The sequence below is a fragment of the Rhamphochromis sp. 'chilingali' genome (genome assembly GCF_963969265.1).
Source record: "Rhamphochromis sp. 'chilingali' genome assembly, chromosome: 19".
NCBI lineage: Eukaryota > Metazoa > Chordata > Actinopteri > Cichliformes > Cichlidae > Rhamphochromis > Rhamphochromis sp. 'chilingali'.
The window spans coordinates 19,306,935-19,327,936 of NC_137946.1; the positions used below are offsets into that span (position 1 = coordinate 19,306,935).

Sequence of the window (21,002 nt, forward strand, 5' to 3'; positions counted from 1 at the left end):
GCGGCTGACAATTGATTCAAAACAAAGAGAAAAAAAGAGAACATCAGAGAAATGATTTCTTTCCTGCGCTCCGTTAATTTAACACGGCATCATGTTTGTGCTCAAGGTCTGAAGATCTGTATGTGATGGTAACCAGAATACATTACTGGTTTCAGGTCCTGCTTGTGCCTTTTTATTTTTTTTTTACTGTGGAGCCAAAGTGTGAAATTTGTTCACAGTAACAGCAAAATGCTTGACTAATAAAAACCTAGAATGACAAAACAAACCAAAATGTCATTTTCAAACGGCTTTACATTTAAAATGCATTAACTTTACCTCTGACTGTAAATACCAAACATGTCAGTATACATAAAAAAAATCTTTAAGTTACTGTTTTTTCGACCTTGCTCATTTGTGCAATGTAATTAGCCGATCACATGGCAGCAACTCAATACATTTATGTAGACAAGCATGGTTGTTTGAGCTAGTCTGAGCATTTCAGAAACTGTTGACCTACTGGGATTATCCCACACAACCGTCTCTAGAGTTTATAGAGAATCATCCAAAAACAGACAAAATATCTAGTGATCAATGCCTTGTTGATGTCAAAGGTCAAGTGAGAACGCCCAGAATATTTTAGGTCTGCAGAAGAGCATCTCTGAACATATGCTGACCTTGAAGCAGATGGAAAGGAAACAGGAAATGATCACAGAGAGTCACTTAAATTAGATGTTAGAAAAACATCACCTGGTCTGAGTTTCTTGATTTCTGCAGCAACATTTGGATGGTAGGTTCAGAATGAGGTATAAACTCCATGGAAGCATGAATCCAATCTGCCTTGTAAAACTGACTCAGGCTGCTGGTGTAATATTGTGGGGGATATGTTCTTGGAACACTTTGGACCCTTTAGTACCAACTTAGCATCATTTAAACACCACAGCCTACCTACTGTACTGTTGCCAGGTTCATTCATTTATGACCCATCTTCTGATAGCTGCTTCCAGCAGGATAATGAGTCAAAAAAAAAAAAAAAAAAGGCTGAAAAATGCTAAACGGTGTAGCTGACTAAGAGAAAAACAGGAAGAGTCATTTTTACATACATTCACAGTAAATGTCAATGTATGTAGAATGAAGCCAAATTAGTTTGTTCATTAAGAAAACGTGAGGGAAAGAATCACAGTAAGCCCGACTCTTAATTTCCATTGTTTAATGGTCACAGTTAAAGCACGTGATATAAAATAATATTTACACAGACAATACACACACACCCAACAGTTCCTACTACATAAGCATGCTCCCCCAAAGTAGCAAAACACTTAAAAAAAAAGCCACAATTAAAATTAAAAAGGGAGTAAAGTGCATGTATGACACACGTCTCTGTACAGACATTTCTGATAGGCTGCAGAGAAGCTTTACTTGCCAATCACAGGCACGCTCCTAAAAAGTTTACAAAAGACATAAAGATCCATTAAAATAAAATAAAAAAAGTGCACGCTCACTTGGTAAAGTTGTGCTACACAGTCTCACTCACACAGACACAAACCAGATCTAAAAAACAAACAAAAAACAGGGAGATCCTAAAATATCAACAGTCACAATATACAACCTTTACATCCCCAAAGAGAACATAGCCAAAAACTCACAAATATACACTCTGCCTTTAAACCCCAGCACCCTGACCTACTCTCTCTCACACAGTTAAACATAAACAAAACTCTAGTTTGTGTGGCATCTGGAGTGTGAGGAGAGACAGTTTACTGAGTGATGAAGTCAAACGTGTTTCTGATTGAGAAGTACATTCCAGGAACCCGGAGTCGGATGTTTGTGCAGGTCAGATTTGGTTGACTTACTGAGGTATTGTGTAGTTAAAACAAACTAAACAAAAAGCAGGCCTCTTCTCTTTTCATTATGCTCAAATAAACTGGTGAAAACCTGCATATGCAGCTTACACTGAGGGAAGAGTCAGAGCTTCACGACTGACTTTCACTGGAATTATTCTGTCGCGACGAAGAGTCTCCGTCCAACGACTTTTATGCTCAGGACCAAATCAGCCGGTTTGACAAGCAGGTGTTGGTGTGATTTATTTATTTATTTATTTATTCTTTCTTTCTTTCTTTCTTTCTTTCTTTCTTTATTTCTTTCTTTCTTTCTTCCAACATTAGTTACCAGATTATACAAGAGGGACCGTTTTCTCCAGCATAAATGGCACATTTTTCTGAAGAGACGTCAAAGCATGAGAAGAGGGGAAACAGAGGCTACATTCCAGCTAACATTACGTTTGACAGCCAAAAATATCAAGTCGACTAAAGGAGAAACCAGCAACGATGTGATGAGTATGTGCACGCTTGGGTATTATTAACATTTCAAACATGTGACCCATGTACATCTCTGGATGACATTTTCTTTTCTTTTTTTGTTTTATCTTCTCAAAGTGTTTTATTTCAGTCTCAGTTAACTGGGACTGTCGTAGCCTTGCCGCTTTTCCTGTGCCGAGACCAGATTCCCATATCACGGATTTTTACAGAAGAGGGAAAAAAGAAACTACTAAACACATCCCTTAAGGCAAGAGGCGTCGGCTTGTTTTGCTAAATAAATCCAAAATATGCACTTGACTTTCGTTTCTGACGGGCACGTTATCTCTCTCTCTTTCTCTCATGCACACGTACACAGATGCACACCTGCTGAGGGTTACATGGTGTGGTAAAGGGTGCTAACAGTTCTCTTCTTAAGCCGCCTCAGCGGGTGAGTCCTTCCGTATTGCTGCCTTGTTGTCAGAAGTGTTGGCCCAGGCGAGTGCAGAGATTCTTGGCCAAAGTTTAAAGGCTTTCCACTGTGAGGATTCGGATTTGATGGTGCAGAGACTGCTGAGGTTTCTCCAGCTTTAGGAAGCCTCTGAGTGGTTGTCTCAAGGATCTCTGGCTGCTGGACAGTGGAGGAAGGAGAGTTGTGAACCCGCTGCTTCTTGGATTCGTCGCTGGCTGAATGGAGTGGGTGTTGTGCCGAGGGTGAAGCTACAGTGGAACGGCTAAGTTCCCAGTCACTCAAGTCATTGGCGAGCAGCTCCAAGCAGCCCAGTTTAGCCAGGGAGGCTGAGCGCTTCATCATGGATGGAGGGGTCAGCCCTGCCTGACGAATCCTGGCTTCCACCTCTTGAACCCTCTTCTGGATACTGCCACCTCGCTTCTGCGCCTGACCCAAACACCTGGCCTTGCACTTTCCAGCCATGCTCACCTGCTGCAGGAAGGCACCCAGCTCACACAAAGTCTCCCACGTCTCCCTCTTGAAAATGTCACTGTGGGGTCCTTCTGTGGGACAATCCCAGTCTGTGCCCGACTCGAGCTCAGTGACGCCCTCCAGACACAGGAAGTTCACAGACGCAAAGGGAGAATGGGGAGAGTGGTGGAAAGGAGAAGAGGTAGAGAGCAATCTAGATTCAGCAGGCTGGAGTTTCTGTCCTTTTGTGCTTTTTTCGTTATCCCCAAGGGCCGCCATCGCAGCATGAGTGCCCTCACTTTCAGCTGGTCCAGACTTCCCATCCTCCTTTCCCTCATCCTTGTGCACCGTGTGAACTGCAGATGCCTGTGAGCAAATAGATGCATCGTGGGAAGTAGACAACGTTGCACAATGGATGCTGTGTGGACGCCGGTGAGAGTTGGAGGTACAGCCAGAGAGAGAAGGCGGTGAAGAAGAGAGAGGCGGGGTCTCATGCTCCTGTTTCATTCTTTGCTCCAGCTGCTGTGTAACACGTCGCACCGACCCTCGTGTCCAGTCACTGTAAAGACAGGCGGGGGCCTCCTCTTCCTCCTCTTTCAATTCTGTTTTTATATCCCCAGATTCCTTGTGTGCCAGAACAACACTATCTTCAATTTCCTGCTTCAACTTCCTCACATCCTGATCCTGGGGATCTTGAGGTTCAGTCTGGCTATCAGAGCCAAGAGGCGAAGTCTCTTTGGGCCTCAGCCCTGTGACCTGCACAGGCATTTTCTGGAAAAAAAAATCGATATAATATAAAAGACCATTAATTTAAAAGCACAATGAAAGCATTGCTACAATCACAATGTATTTGTGACAGATGTGCCACCAGGTGGCGCAACATAGCTTAAGAACCAAAAACCATTCTGAATAAATCTGGTAAGATTGACAGGAACTGTTATGGGTTCAGTTCAGTCCCAAGTATCTTAAATATATATGTAAAAATATTTCATATTTTGTGAGTATCTCACACAAGAGCAGCCTGGAAACAGATCATAACATCCATACATGTGGCTACATTATACACAGCCAACCCGAGCCCACTGCCAGAGCACGGGTGGAGACTATATGCGGCCCAAATCGGGAAATGTTTAGAGTTGTCTGGGAAAGTTTGCTACAAGCATTGTTTACCTTTCTTTTCCCTTCATCCTTCCCCTCACTGGTGGAGACCTCCTGCAGTGGTGGCTGGTTTTCTTTGCCACAACTCTTCAGCTGGTGCAACTGCTGTGCTGCAGTACAGTGAGTTTTCCCATCTAGACTCATCCCCTTAAATTTTTCCCTGGCACTGAAAAAGTTGATGTGGTCTGCAGTGTGGCCGAACACCAGCACATTTTCATGTGGAATGGCACTAGGATAAGTGATAAAATCGTTAGTGGACAGATGTTGGGCTGCCAAACTGTCCAAAGATGAGCCATATGTCTGTTGGGCACAGTCTGGGTTTTTGACAAGCGCTGGGGCAGAGAGGCAGTCGGGTCCAGCCTGCTTTGTGCTTGGGGTTTGTGGTGCGGTAGGCTCAGGCACTGACACAAGCACTGTTTTTACAGAAGGAGAACAGGACAACACCTGTGGCTTTAGAACTCCATCGGCTAGATTTGGAGATGGAGCAGGAGAGTGGGGGAGGTGGTGAAGGGAGGGAGGTGGATGAGGCTGGCCCACCAAAACACTTTGTGCAACAGTCACCTTATCGGTCTTTGGAGGCTCAGGCACCACAGTGGCGGCCCTTGGTTGAGAGACAGGAGGTAACATGGGCCGATTCCCAGAGTCATATACGCCATTGGACAGCGGAGGAGAGAACAGAGACACAGAAGCAGCTGTGGAGTCAGAACAAGGACGGTCCTGCCGGCTGCTCCGATCTACAGCAGAACGAGATGCTCCAGCATGACCTGATGGAGCTGCCGCACCTTTAAAGGAAGAAGAGCTAAGCTGATTGGAATGGATGCCCGTATCTGGCTGACTAGTTGAGTGTGTTGCTTTGCTGCCAGTAGAACTTCCCAGTGATTCCAGCAGTTCTTTTACCGAGGGACCAGTTATGTTGCTGGCTTGGTTGTGGGGATCTGAGCGGCCCAGGCTGTGGGGCTGTGCGTAGGATTTGGAGAGTGGCTCGTGGTGTTCAGACAGATCGCTATCAGAGTGAGAACGCCACAGTTTGTTGTGCCTCTGCTTGCTGCGGAAGAAAGTGAAAATGAAGTAACATATCACTTCTCAGAATTCTTTGCATGAAATTGACAGAGGAATATTTTTGGGGTTTTGTTTTTTTGTTTTACATTGTTTTATAAGATTTTGATAATGCACTTCTTTCTGCCAGTATCAATATTTGCATTACCATGGATGTCTGTGTGTGTGTGTGTGTGTGTGTGTGTGTGTCTGTGTGTGTGTGTGTGTGTGTGTACCTGGCCATGAGTATTCCCTGATACTCCTCCAACTGTCTCATAAAAGAGGGGTTGGGTTTGGTAACAGTTCGACGCTCTTTGACGTAATCAAAGGCTTTTTTCAAATCCCAGCCGTACTCCTTCATGGCATACGCTATCACTGTGGCCGCAGACCGGCTAATCCCCATTTTACAGTGCACCAGGCACTTGGATCCAGATTTCCTAGGGTAGATATTAAGAATGATTGTCATTCTCGATAGATCTCATTCCTCGCAGGAAAAAAAAGAGAGGATGAAACATCTCAAACTCACTTGGCTCTAGATATAAACTTGTAGGTGTCATTCCAATAGGCTAGCAGGTCAGTGGCCTCCTCATCATACACACGGATGTTGTGGTACTCAAACACACCGGGAAAGAAGTTATCAATCTCCCTTGTTACATTCAGGATGTAATGAACTCTGAGTGACAGAAAGACATGAGCGAGAGGAAAGATGAGCCTTAGATGAGAGAGGGGTATGTAGGTATGTATTGATTTGTAAAACTGAGCTTGTTGGTATAACAGAATGAAGAACTTTTAATTTCATCCTAATAAAGCAAGTTTTAGTTTTTTTGTTCCGAACAGTCAGTTTTGTTGTATTGGGTTTTTTCCCCCCCCCTCCGTCCTTACCCACAGTTCTGTAACTCGTCCAGATTGGATGCATTCCACTCAGATCCCTGCAGGAAACAAAAAGGAATCCTCAGACTTGTTCAGCACCTTCCAATAAGCTTTTCAGAATGCTGAAGTCCAGTGAGAAGAAATGATTGACATACAGTGAGTTCTCCAAACCCAACAACAGCAAAGTACCTTAAAACTGTGCTGAATTTAAAATTACACAACACTATCTTGCACTTTGTGAGAATCAGATCCGGGATACAGGCGTGGGAGATCAGAAACATTTTATATTCTCTGCTGCTAAAAGCAACAGAGGTGTTTCAGAGGTTAACCTACCAAGAACACGTGGTCAAAGATCTCCGTAGGACTGTCCATCTGGCCCAGAATGACAATCATCTCATTGTCGATGAACTCCTTGAACTCTCGCAGATTGCATGTCATGTGCATTTCCAGCTCTGTTCGGATCTAAAGAACACATCCAGGACAGAAAGAGACACGTGCAGGCAAAATGTAAAGTCACACAATAATGACTAAAAAAATAAATAAATAAATAAATAAAATAGCATGGCATTTTCCGAACATTTTCTTTGACTGGGAGATGCTCGAAGCAGACTCACCTCTTTGCAGGTGACATTCTCAAGATCTTTCTGCATCATGATTTCCCGCAAACTGGCTTTGATCTGACGCTCAGTCAGCTCTCTTTCTGTAGGTCTGTAGAAACATTATGATGGTGGAAGAATATATGAAATAAGTTCATGTCTATCGGTTTTCCACATAGAGAACATATCTGACAAACATCACTTGGCTACTTACACGTCAGAGAAGAGAACTGGAGAGTCGGCACGGTGTGACTGCACGTCCTGCATGGCGTTCCACTCGTTGATGCGGGTCTGGTCGGAGGAGACCCTGCTCTGATAGTAGCTGACCCAGGTGAGGAACAAGCTGCCTGGAAAGTAGTTATGACTACGGGCCACCTCGCAGGCTTTATGGAGTGACTGGAGGGCTGACCTGTCAGGAAAAAAACAAAAAAAAAAAAACATGACTTCTAAATGAAATGGGAAAAAACAGAAACCAACGAACAATAGAAATATCCACAGCTGTACCAATTATCCAGTATGACTCACCACATGGCTTGCACAGAAACAGGCTTGAATACATGCACCCTGTTGTCAGTTGATACACTGAAACCCCTGTGAGCAGGAACAGAGGAAATATAGTGAGTTAAAAATCTTAGCGATCTCATGTTTAACGTGTCCTGTGCTGAAGAATTTGCTTACCCGTCTCCATCTAGATGTATTAAGGTGTCGCTCCACAGGGGCAAAACCAGCCCAACAGAACACGAGCTGAGTGGGGAAAACAGTTTTCCTGTTATATCTTTAACCAGAACACCAAAACCAGCAGGTACCTAAAATCTCGTGTGTCACTCTCACCCATCTACAGGGCTAAAATCCATTCCTAGCACCACGCTCTCCTCCGTGTCCTGCCGACCATTGGTTGAGACCACCACCATGTAGCGGGTGATCTGAGCATGTGCGCTCTCCAAACGAACCGCCTAGAGAAGGAAAAAACAAAACAAAACGCAGTTTGTGTCTTGACAGTTAAATAAAATCAGTGAGACTTATTTGTGTTTTTATGGGTACCCACCAGTTTGATGTTGTCCTCTGGTCTGAGGAGAGTAAACATCGTCTGTAGGTGCTGCTGGATATCTCCTGGCAAAATGAAAGTAACGCATACATGACGCAAGATGGCAAAAGTTAAACAGTCAGTGGCTGCTGAGGGGGAATTTTCACCTCACCTGCATGTTTGCTGCGCAGCTGGGAGAAACGGGAGGCAGACGAAGAAGTGGAGCCATTTCCTCGAGGCAAGAACAGTGCAGCTCCCTTAACGGTCAGGAAACTTTCACTGATGCTGCACAAAGACAGAAAAGATTGAACGGTGAGCAATATCCACCCACACATCTATCACAAAACTCATCCTTGGAAGACTTTACAGCTTTTACTGACTTTTTGTTAAGTTTCTCCAAGGTCCACTGACAGAAAGTGCAAAGAGCAGAACTTTTGACACTTTATTATTTTCAGACATTTTCAATAAAAATTCTAATTTGTAGCTTCTCAAATGTGTGGATTTTGAGCCCGTCTCCATCATTTGAAAAGTACATTATCCTGGAATGCTGCACAGAATGAAGCAACAGAAATCATTTTGGCTGATGAAAATTTATGACAAGCATTTTTTCATAAATTTATGTGAATTAATGAGTTATGTTGGTCTGAACTGTTACAGTGGTGACATACAGACATAAACACACTTGTTTCATTATGCTGATTTTTATTCCCCCAAATGTAAAAGAGGAAGAAAGAAAAACAAAAAGCAGAATATAAAGTACAGGTGACTTTGTAGTATTAAAGTTGAATGCATTTCAATGGTAGTTATTCAGTTCAATGCTTTCTTAGAAAACACTCATATTTTCCAAAACAACACAATAATGGGACAATTTCTGATTAAGATGGCAGTCCCAGCTAAGCTTCTTCGTGGTCTGAACAACAGACTTACGTAATGGACTTAAGATATCTGACGCCCGTCTATTATTCTGCTATTATTATAAGCAGTATTATTGTCATTATTATTATTACTACTACACACAGGCTTTGTCCCTCACAATGTGAGCTAGAAAGACAAAGTCTCATTGTCTTCTGTGATGATGAGTAAAAGCAAAATCACCAGTAACACCAGCGATCGCTGACTAATTTGTCACTCCATCTGGAGCAAGTTTAAATATAGGCTTGAGCTAAGGAAAGACCGTCAAAGACAGGAAGTCATGTTGTTGTTGTCTGCTGTGATGATGCGGGAGGAAAGGAAACAAAGGCAAAGAAGGATAAACCTGCAATGGACAGCAGTCATTACTGAAGTGACAATTATGGCAAACTAAGCAAACTTTCATGCAAGTTTCCAAGTTAGAAAAAGTGGATGTTAAGAGTCTCTGACACCCACGCTGACTTGCACACACCCAATTTTCTTCATGACATGACATACAGAACACTGGACAAATATCTGCGCGAGCATAGTGCATCCTAGTTAACCTTTTATATTGAAAAAAGCCATTGATCAACAAAAATCAAGAAGTGAATGCATTGGAATCACTGAAAACGCTGACAAATAAGTCCTTCTGTAGATGCACTGTGCTGCAGGCAGACCAAGAATATGTCAGAGGCAATACAATGCCAGAGAGGACAGAGGCTGACAGCTGGGCTTGCACACAGACTCACACAAGCAAACACTAGACAGATGTCTAACTCAAGTGCTAATGAAGTGTTTGTGCAAATTATATCTTGACATGCTTCTTCCAAGCCATAAATTTCCAATTAAATGCAAGTGTCGTTCCGTGGCTTTCACAATGAAGACAAAATAATCACATCCCCTGATTCTGCTGAAGGTACATCGTGTGCCTTGCTCTGCTGTGCCCCCCCTCAGGATGCATTTAAGGAACAGCTAAAGGTGGGTGGAGAGAAATGCATCCTAGCAGATGAGTAAAAGCATCTGGCAGATATCTCAAAAAGGAAGCAAAGGGAAGGAAACCTGTTCCTGCAGCCACTCGTTCAGCTGCTGTGCTGCTATATCCTTCTTATGAAGTCATTAAGAGAAAAAACACATGTTCATACAAGTGCACACTAAGTCTATGCTGAAGTTTGGAGTAGACCATTACCATGGCACTGCAGGCAATATAATAATTCATGTAGTGTTATCGTTACTATAAGCAAGAAAAGCTCCGGACTGTGAGCACGGCAACTTACAGCTGATAAATTTCCACCTGAGAGATCACAGAGTTCTCGGTAAAATACGGTCTGATCTTCACCCCGCAGCAGGCGCAGAAGCAGCCGGCCGACGAGCTCCGCGGGGCGGTCACAACGCCGGGAGGCATCGCTGCTCTCGGAGTGCGGGCAGGGCGCGCGGAGACGACAGTGCGAAGGCTCTAAGACCACACGGTGCTTCGTTTTTATTCAATTTTTTTTTTTTATCGCAGATTTAGAAAATTAGCTCTAAACCGACAGATTTCATAGAGCGGAACAATCTAATATTATAAAGCGACAAAGCACTAACATATTTAAGAGCGCCTGTGACAGAGCAGGTGCCTCAGAACATCTGATCCATGGTCTGCTGTTTGAAGTGTCTGCAGCAGGCTGCGGTAAATCCTGCCGCTGAGGGGGAGGAGACACACATGGTCCAATCCGTGACAACAGCAGTCTGAGGAAGACTACGAGGAATTATTGGAGACATGGTGAAAGTGTGCAAGAAAGACAGCCACAAGTACCCGGATAAAAGTGTTTAACTGTCAGAATGGCAGTCGGTGGCATTCCTATATGCTTTACAACAGCCTCGAGACGTCACTGAAATTCCTCACGCTGTTCCTGGGTCACCATGTTTTTCCACGTAACACGCAGAAGGAAGTGGCTGCTTTAAAATGATGCCTCATGCACATTTTAAAAACGCCAAATGTAAGAATAACAAATAATGACAATTTCCAGCTGTGTCAACATAACGAATAAGAGAGCTAGACGCTACATAAAAACTCTCCATAATTAAGACATTTTTTCTTTTTAAAATGTGGATGTGCCTATGTGTCTGGCTGACAGCCTGATTGAAAAACTAACCAAGCAATCCCAGAAAGCATGACTTTAGAGAGGCCCCCCCCCCCCACACACACACACACACACACACACACACACACACTTTGAGCTGCTTATCAGCACCTTAACAACACCACAGTATTTTGTCATTTTCTCCACAATAACATCTAAGAGGAAATGTTTTTCTGTTCATAGGCGAGTACAATCTTTAACAGTAATGAATTTTTGCTTCTTCTTAAGGTAACAAACCCATAAAAAATGCAAATAAGAAAGGGTAGAAAGCTTTTAAGCAAGGTTGATAGGTTCAATTGTTATATTAGACAGGGGTATTTCAAAATCAGTACACCCCTAGTTCTTAGGACCATAACCTGACACTGAATGTGTATCCAGCAACAGCATGACAACAACAACAACAGAAAAAAAGAGATTGAGAAACCTGGAAGGAGATTTCAGGCTGCCTGTGAACTAAGTAGAAACTTGACCTTAGACTTGGTTGTGCTGCTTGTTGATCCCTTGTGGTTTCAATTACAAACTAAGGGTAACTATTTGGCCACCAGCTGACTGCCAGTTTATATCCCGGGATAAACAACTGCAGTGTGGTGTTTTTCCTCTTAGGTCGACCTGTGTCTCTGACCCAAGAGGCAACCGATGAACTGGGCTGATGAGCTCAATGAAGCTACAGATTTTGACCTCGTCTGAGAGATCCTTACAAAGAGAAAAGCGTTTATTTATTAGACTGCAGAGTCACATGTGGTTAAATGTATCACAGCATGAACAATAAATGGTGTAACAGTACAGTCAAGCTTTAAGTAGATAAAGAATAAGCAGTGATATATAAAGCAGGAGAAGGGATGGGAAGTGGGATCCTTTTACAAATTGAATGAATTATTTTGTAACTTGTTTAAATTCAATTTATATTGTAAAGCAATGATGTGACATCTGACTGCGTATCTAATCTTACCCATTTTCTATCACTCCTGGCAGTTGCAAACTGATAATGTTGTGAAATTTTTGCAGACCTGAGTCACATGTGAGCGTTTTTTTCCCTGCTCAGTGGTCAGACTCAGAGATAATGAAGCAGGTGTGGTTTTCCTGAACATATCAATAAGGGAACTGATAAAGATCAGAGCTATAAGCAGAACAGATAATGATACAGGTATCTAAAAACTTACCAGTTTCTAAGCAGAGGCAGACACATGTTACAAACAATCACAGGGAGGCCTTCCTCATCAACTAATAACAGCTTAACCTGACAGCCACTTTTCCACTCTCCCTCTCATCTCCCTGTTGGCCTCTCACATCGACCCCTTCAAAATCCCTACCACCTCCCTCCTTACTTTAACCGGTGTTATTGATTAGGGAAAGATCTGTGGCATCTTCTTGTAAGGGCGCTGGAGGGATAGCTAAGAATAATCACGGGGTTGTTCATTCCCACCTTTGGGATTTACAGACTCTCAGCAACCCACATGTTTATGTGTGAGATGTTGAACCCATCTCTCAAGTTCCACCTGGCTATTCTCCCCCTTTGACTGCTGAAATTCAAACCATCCAATAGCAAGTGGCGAATGCCAGGATGTAGTTTTTACATGTAGACACCAGACACTCTGCTGCTCTCATGTTTCCAAACATGCAAACACAGACAGTCACCTTAGTGATCGCAGCTTCACCTTGTGTATACATTCACACACCCAGACTTTACAGTATTTCTTTGAATCACACATAACCTGTTAAACATCTGCGATGAGCATCACACACCGACAAGAAGTCTAATAAATCAGCCTGTTAGCATGACTACAGTATATCTGAATTACACAAGAATGAATACAAATCTGTAGAGGCACACAAATGTATAAATGTAGCACAAATGGAAATGAGTCCCATTCAGACATATAATCCTTTGTTCCACTTTTCCCCTCCTCTGACTACAGAACTATGAGATTATAAGAGATCAGAAATACTCTCCGATTGTAGTCATAATAAATAACCTCTCTTTCTCCTAATTTCCCCTCTGCATGGTCCGCCAGTGATGTTGCTGCTTTTTGCTGATGTCACCAACTTGCTGATGTCACTGGCTTTAATCAGCAGCACTGCAGTGGGGCTTGCTTACGCAGGCAGGCGCGCTGCCTCACTGAAGCCTTATTCCAGTTTGAATGAATCTCACTACCTGTGTCAGAGATGAGCTCTGCTGCAGCTGCTGACTTGTACGGCGCAGCGGGCACAGACGTCAGCAGCGGGGAGGGGGGAAAACGAACAGACTGCCTCTGAGACTTTGGGAACGTGAATTCAGTGGACAGGCTCAGCTTTAGTGAATGGCTGCTGGAATTGTGAATATGCAACATGCAGCTTGAACTTAAAGAAACAGTGAAATGAAAAATGCACACAGCATCAGTTTATTTTTTCCTTTTGCTATACCCTACATGTGTGTTAATTTCTTTACTTTTGAAAATAATTCTCGTCTTTTACCTTCAACTAAAACACAGAAATATGACTTTAATAAGACTCGGCTAGCACTCATTAATAGTTACACTGATTTTTATACAATTAAATGATCTGACAGTGTGGGTGAAGGAGACATGGACAGCTGGGGAAAAAGTCTCTCTACAGATACTTAAAAGGTGTATTTAATAATCTAGCTCACTTTTATTTCAGATGCTGAAAATAGTCTTATTTCTGCAAAGATTTTAAAGCAAAACAACAAAGAAAAAAAAGAAAATGAACTCAAAGAACTCTTTCTTTATTACAGTATTCTTTGCCCAAACTAACAATCCTACTGGGAACAGGCTCACTTATTCCTACACATCATGCCCTTTCTCATGACCTCTCTAGGATATATCAGAGACTGTGTATTTATGCAGCAGATTGAGGGCTTTCCGTTGGTCTGATGTATGAAATCAGCGACTGTGGAACTCATTAGTTTAAAATTGAATTTGTGAACAAGATTTGACAATTTAACTGAAGAAGATACAAAGTGGCAGTCATATCATTGCGTCAGTGAAAAAGACTGTTGCATACTAATGCCCTCACTCAAAGTCTCACGTAGGAGATACATTCCAAGTAAATCAAAGACAAAATGTTTGGTTTTTTATATATTAAAACAATCCTGACACAAGCCACAAATTTTCTGCACTTTTTTGTGATACAGTTTATATGCAAGTTTCTCCATCTACCTTAAAACTTCTTGAGTCTGTATCACAGTGCATTGTGATTTACCACAGGTCATTTTTTTGCCTAACATTGTCTATTATATAAAAAGTTGGATTGTGCACCTTAGCTAATAGGAGAGAGCAGCATGTGTTTATTTAAAAAACTTTATTGCAAAGACTGTGGGCTTACCTCCACTCTGATTACATTTAAACATAGTGCTAACACTGACAGGTCACAGGAGTTTTAAAACATTAGATGCACCTCCTATTCAAACTGAACTTGGGAAAAAAGTGAAATTTAATACTTTGCTGCCTTCAAATGAAACATCTACAAAAACAAAACTAAAAAGATCCACTCTCTAATTATCTGCAACACCCCTTGCACATGCATTTCTTAATTTATGAAGATGTATTCTTGTGTTTCTTCATTTTTGGATATGATATGATTTTTTTTGTACACAAGGAATGAATAATGATAATCCTGTAACTGATAATATCATGTCATGATTATATCCATTCATTCTATTCATTCGCTTCCGCTTATCCTTTCCAGAGTCGCGGCTGGTGCTGGAGCCTATCCCAGCTGTCATAGGGCGAGAGGCGGGGTACACCCTGGACAGGTCGCCAGTCTGTCGCAGGGCTAACACATAGAGACACAGACAACCATTCGCACTCGCATTCACTCACAGATTCACACCTATGGGCAATTTAGATTGCCCTATCCCCACTAACTGCATGTTTTTGGACTGTGGGAGGAAGCCGGAATACCCGGAGAGAACCCAAGCAAACACGGGGAGAACATGCAAACTCCACACAGAAAGACTGATGGTGGAATTGAACTCAGGACCTTCTTGCTGTGCAGCAACAGTGCTGATCACCGTGCCACCCTGCTGATTATATCCAATAAACAAGTATTACAAAATCTGCATTGGTATCAGCTCTAAAAAGAAGTTCAAGACTTTCAGTTTTAGTGACCTACAACCCAGAGCAAATGATCTGCCTAGGAATACAAATAAAGCTTAACCAAATTTTAACATCTAATAACAGCTCACAGGTCAAACAACTACTATATCAAATATATCATCTTGGCCCAGAACATCCCCGCTTATAATGCACCCAAACCTGTAATCGAGCTGTGAACTGGGTATTAAAAACACTACAGGCGTTCCCCTCTGGGGGACAATATCACAAAGCTTCACAATGATAATAAAAAAGAGCTTTGAGGTTACTTTGAAGTCAAGACAAAGTAAGGCTATTCATTCAGCTTCACCTTTTTTTTTTAAAATATGCTGCACTGGAAAATATGTGTAGGCATGGTAATGTAAAACAACATGCATCACAGGATCCCTGATTTCCATTAAAATATCACACTTATCCAGTTGTGTAAAGAATAAAAGAGAGAAAAATAATAACATTCATTTTAGGAGCTAACTCGGAGTGATATTCGATCATGTACCTGTCTCTGTGCACACAAACATGCACACAGCAAGCACAGATTTCAGTCGCAGCTGCACAAACACAGACAAATCTCAGCTGGATGATGAAGAGCTCCGATGACCAAACAGACACAGAGACTTTGGGAGTGGTTACCAATCTGCCCGTGGATCAACAGTGCAGTTCCCCTGACCCACATAGCAAGTTACTCACAGAGATACTGCTGCCCTCTAATGGGCTGTCTGCAAGCCACTGCCAGCCACCCTGGGGCCACTGTCAGTGCGCCCCAGGGTGGCTGTGGCTACAATGTAGCTTGCCATCACCAGTGTGTGAATGTGTGTGTGAATGGGTGGATGACTGGATGTGTAAAGCGCTTTGGGGTCCTTAGGGACTAGTAAAGCGCTATATAAATACAGGCCATTTACCATTTACCATATTATCTCATTCAGTGCGTGATTTCAAGATTATTAAAGGGCCAAACATAACAGAGGAGACCTAAAAGTGTTCAGTGGCAGAACAAATAAACACAACGGGCAGTGGAAGGAAGTGGCCAGTTATCAGGGGACGAAAACCAGTTGCAAGTGTGGCTGAATGAAACTGGATTAACCAGAATTCCAACTCTTATGTAATAAGGGACAGCAGTGGATGTGATGCGATGATGACACAGTACAGGAGCCCTTTTTCAAGTCACAGCAGTATAGAAAGGCAGTCCTGCAGCGTCAGACACATTTTATGATTATTTATTATCTGGGTATTTGGGAAAAGCCTTTTTTTCCTCCCACTTTGTGCGGATCAGGTCAGATCAGGTGAGAGGTCATGGGTAACAACCTAACATGCCCCGTGTTATGAACTGGCTTTTTTTGAGACTGAGAACATACATATCCAGTGGATTTCTGGTCCAGTGAACCAAATGCTTTCAAGTTTAACACACAGAGCTCAATGTGTGTCGGTATCTTACCTCCTCGGCTGAGAGCGGCGGTCATCCTCCCCGCTACCTGACTCCTGGGGAGATAAAATAAGAAAAATACAACTGAGAACAAGAGAAATGCAACAGCACAACATTACAAAGTCAACATATAAGAGTGCAGTCAGAGCCAATATCAGCAGTGTCAACTCTTCTTCTTTTCTAAATAAGGAAATAATATTTTATACACCGAATTGCCAAAAAGCATCCAATCCACAATTTTGCACAAAAACGTAATTTTGGCATTGTTATATTAGATTCCCAACTTCTAAAAGAAAAGTGCCATTTAAAAAAAAAAAAAAGAAAAAAAAAAAAGAAATCACAGGAAAGCCCATCTTTAAATAGAGAAAACGTCACCATAAACAAATTTAGTAAAAACTCAAATGAGCTCTCAATTCATGCAAACAAATGGTAAACGAGAACAGAAAGGAAATCCCACTGTCCTATTTTGGGTAACAAAGACTAACTTGCATATTTCCATGTTCACACACACATTAAAGGCACAAGCATCCAGCTTAACATTCAACACTGCGTGACCTGACAGACACGAGACACAGAGACAGAGACAGAGAGAGAGAGAGCGCTTTAACTCAATTTACACACTCTCCAGGAAAATGACCTCAGTCTGTTTTTAAGGTGTGGCTGGACAGGGAATAACACAATCTCTCTGTCTCTCTCGGCTCACATACACGAACATGAAGACATGAAGAGACAAAAAGAAACATTTAAATCCGAAAGTTGTGGAAAACAAAAATGTGCCAAACGTGGATGCTAAGGCTCAGTGGCTGATAAAATACCTGGCCCTTATCTTGTAATGCTTGTACTTATCTTGTTTACACCCTGTGTGAGCTTAACTAGCCTTTAATGACATTAACATCACACAAAAGTAGATTAAAGGTATATATATTTTAATAATAATAAACACATACAGGGCTACTTCAGGGGGTCTAGCCTGATTGGAGATCACAAAAAAAATTTATACAGCCAGTAGATAATTTATGCAGTATCAGTGTGAGAAGGAAGTATAGAACTGTAAAGTTTGGTTCAAGTTATCATATACTGCCAGGTCTTGTGACACTGCTGTGGATCCAGTTAAGTGCAATAACTGCAAAAGGTGGTTCCCAGCTCCTTTAAGCCACAGTGTCCAAAGCAGATTTCCATTGTGGGCTTTCAGAATAAAGATATTTAAAACAGATCCTGTGCAATTAAAAGCAACTCATGTAAACAACCTGATGCTGGAGTAATGGTGTCACAGAAAGTTTCTGCTCCATACGATTCTTTCTTGGTACAGTTTCATTAAGAAACTATTGGTTGGATTGCTAGATGGTGTGCTAGACAACAAAGCGACATAATTAGAACCTCGCTAACTCTTAGTGCTGAACATTTGAGTAATTGGCCTTTTGGAAACGATACTATTAAAATATCTACTGCTGCAAAGATTACAATCATACTGATTTTATTGAGAAACTTTAAAAATTCAAAGCACCTAGTTGTACATGTTATTGAAAACTGAGAACAGGTTAGGGCAGGGGTGCCAAAAATAAGGCCCAGGAGCCAAAACTGGCCCAGCAAAGACTCTAAAGTGGTCCACTGGACGGCTTTGGAAAAAGTGAAGGAGGGCAAAATCTTTGAACTTTAAAGTGTACTTTTAGTTTTTCCAGCTTTCTCCTCTACGGCTATTCATCCTACACCAAAGTAATTAATTAACAGATAAACAACTAAACAAAAAAATGTTCCTGTATGCAAAATGGTTTTTTATAAGTCAGCACCTGAACTACATTTATTTTCTAAAATTTAATCTCAAAGAGACCTGGGATGTATAAACACTGATAAAACCTGTTGAAACTCAGGTACTAAATGTGTAGTTAAACTTCTTTACATTGACAAAAAGGGGAATTTAATTCTATGGTTGTATGTCGCCTTTGATGTAAAATGAGCTTGACATAACGGAGTATGCAGCAGGAGGGGAAAAATGCATTGATGCATTTGTAATATCAACTTTAGTACAGCAGATTAGACAAAGTTTCTGTTACTGTTCTTTGTCCTACAGTACGATATAACATCTAGTGTTTGTTTAGATTGGAAAACACACAGACTTTGCATATTTTGCATATGTATGAAAATGATTGATTTTTTTTCCAAAGCTTATGGAAATGTCAAGCCTGAACATGCGGTCTGGGCAGGGATCTGCATGTCCAGAGATCAGTCTGTGCTTACGTGTTACAGCCAAGATTATCACAATGCAAAAGTGCTTCTACCGTAAAATGAACATGTGTGTATGTGTGTGCTCTGCCTGTAAACGCAGCGAGCAGATACATTCACTCCACATAGGGTGCAAGCTAATATAAAGGGAGGAAGAGTGCTAGTAGACATGTCGCACACAGACAGACACGTCACATCCCCCCCTCCACGCACACACACTCACGGGGAGGGGAAAAAAAAAGCACAGGAAGCCGTAAGTGTCTGTACAATTTGCTACCAAAATATGTATGTGGCTTACAACTTGATAGCACATTTCCACTACAAAAAGCTTCATACACTTCACAACCCCTGTCCTATTTACCTTCCTAAAAATCACACGTGCTTACTTTTACAGCACACACTCATTCCTCAATTCACCATCACTTCTTGAAAGACAGACACTTTAGCAGACAAGACTCCTTGCTACTTGTTGCTCAGTGATAAGACATAAAAGCTCCTTCAACTACATTTCATCGTGGATGACAAATTACCTAAGAAATATGTGTACATAGCACGAAGGTTATCATTATGCCTACTCACAGAACCTGTTTGCTCTGAGCTATAAGGTAAAGGGTCCCTCTAAAGAAATTCCATGACTGACAAAGTTTGTGGAAAAATAGCTTGATTGTAGTTGAGATTTGGGGCAAAAAATACACAGTTCATCTAATCTTCTCCTGGGTCCAAGTAGCAAGTTAACAAGGGAAATTGCTTTCCCCTACTGTGCTCCGTCTTGGAGTAAGCACACACTCTGAATCTACGTTAAAGGCTGTACAGTAAGCCAAGGAATTCACCTTAATGTGTAATTTAATCCGTAAACACTATATGACAATGCAACATACACTGGGAAGTTAATATAGGTCAACTTTTTCACATAATGTCAATAAAACACACACACAGAAGTGTGAAACAGATAACATTTTAATGGTAAACAGAGTGTGCTTGTATATTACTTCCTCCCTCTGCTTCCTCCCTCTGTTTCTGCCTGTCTGATGGGGTTCCCTGTTTCTGTAGAAACCAGACAAGCAAAGGGAGTAGCAACAGGAAAACCACCTGCTCCTCTGCTTTGCATTGGGTACACTCCTGCCTTCAGTAAACGCACACACACACAAGCAGACAGACAGACAGGAAGAGAGAGGCAGACACATAGAAGGCATTCAGACAGAGAGACAGTCTGGGTACGTGACAGACCCGCAGAGAAAAAGAAAAGACGCGTCCACAGCCTCGTTTACATACAAGGCAGGACACTGCACCAGTGTTGTAAGAATAAATACCTGCACTCACGCGTGTCACTTGACAAATACCAACGCGACTACTTCAATGTATGCAGGTAAAAACCATTACATAATAACAGACATGACTTGTTGTCACACCATCGCTGAAAGTTTCTCTATTCTGGATACTGTAAAAGCAACTAACTGCCAGTTGAGCGTTTACAGTACCGGAAATGTACATACAATGAGCATATAAGCAGCGGTGTGCATTAAAACAAAAGGTGCTGTCATTTTCTTTCAAGTTAACCCTTTTATTGTATATAAGAAGAAATAAGAAGATATTTTCAGGTTAACTTAGCAGCTAGTAGCGACTAATACTGTAACTGAAAATGATGGGTAGCTATATGTCACGCATGCGCAGCAGCACAAAGGCAAGGCAGTTGGGTGACAGTGAGCAGCCGACAAAAAAGACAGCCAAAAATGTAGCCTCAAGTAGCCCTCCGTATCGAGGAGATGTTAGTTTGGTGGAGGCGGTAGAAGGAGTAGAGGAGGCTTCAGGGAAAAGCGGTTCTTACCGAAACGCAGGGGCTGGAGCTGGTGCTGGGGGTCGGTGAACGCTGCACGGTAACCAGCGCCATTCAGCGACCGGGAAGCGGACACCTGAGAAGAAGCGACGGCGGAGACACGAGCATAATTGTGTTGTGAGGGCGAAAGCCCAGTTGAACCTGACTTTTTGATCTTCTCTCCTTTAACCCCCCTCCCTCTCTTTCCCTGTGATCGTACACTGTTTGACTACTCCCCGGCTGTTTCCTCTGTAAGCGCCACCTGCGCATGCGCAACTACCCTTAGCTTGTCAATCCCGATTAACCGTGTGTGTGCTGGAGATAAACAAAGCACTTATGAGGAGTGTCTACAGAGAAGCAATACTACTTCTTAAGAGGTCATTTATTTGAATAGAAGTGTAAATGCACCATTATGTAAACCGCATACAACAATTGCATTACAAGGTTTAAGCCTAGAATCGAATCGAATAGAATAGAATCGAATAGAATAGAATAGAACAGAAAGCCTACATTGTTATTGCAATTCAATTACAAAGAGATTGGGAGTGCCACCCCAGCTTGATGAAACAAGG

At 42.1% G+C, this 21,002-nt stretch overlaps 1 protein-coding gene across 1 annotated transcript; it reads right to left on the reverse strand.

The window, feature by feature from the left end:
* Nucleotides 1–1,182: 1,182 nt before the first annotated feature.
* ssh2b (slingshot protein phosphatase 2b) lies at nt 1,183–20,711 on the reverse strand. Its single transcript, XM_080866952.1, has 15 exons — nt 20,443–20,711; nt 16,410–16,453; nt 8,048–8,160; nt 7,897–7,961; nt 7,683–7,804; nt 7,530–7,595; nt 7,377–7,442; nt 7,066–7,260; nt 6,870–6,963; nt 6,589–6,717; nt 6,268–6,314; nt 5,912–6,058; nt 5,622–5,822; nt 4,363–5,395; nt 1,183–3,963 (listed from the first exon to the last, which is right to left on the reverse strand). Exons 1-15 carry the CDS (start codon nt 20,503–20,505, stop codon nt 2,668–2,670), a joined length of 3,681 nt encoding a protein of 1,226 aa, XP_080723078.1. The 5' UTR covers nt 20,506–20,711; the 3' UTR covers nt 1,183–2,667.
* Nucleotides 20,712–21,002: the final 291 nt, after the last annotated feature.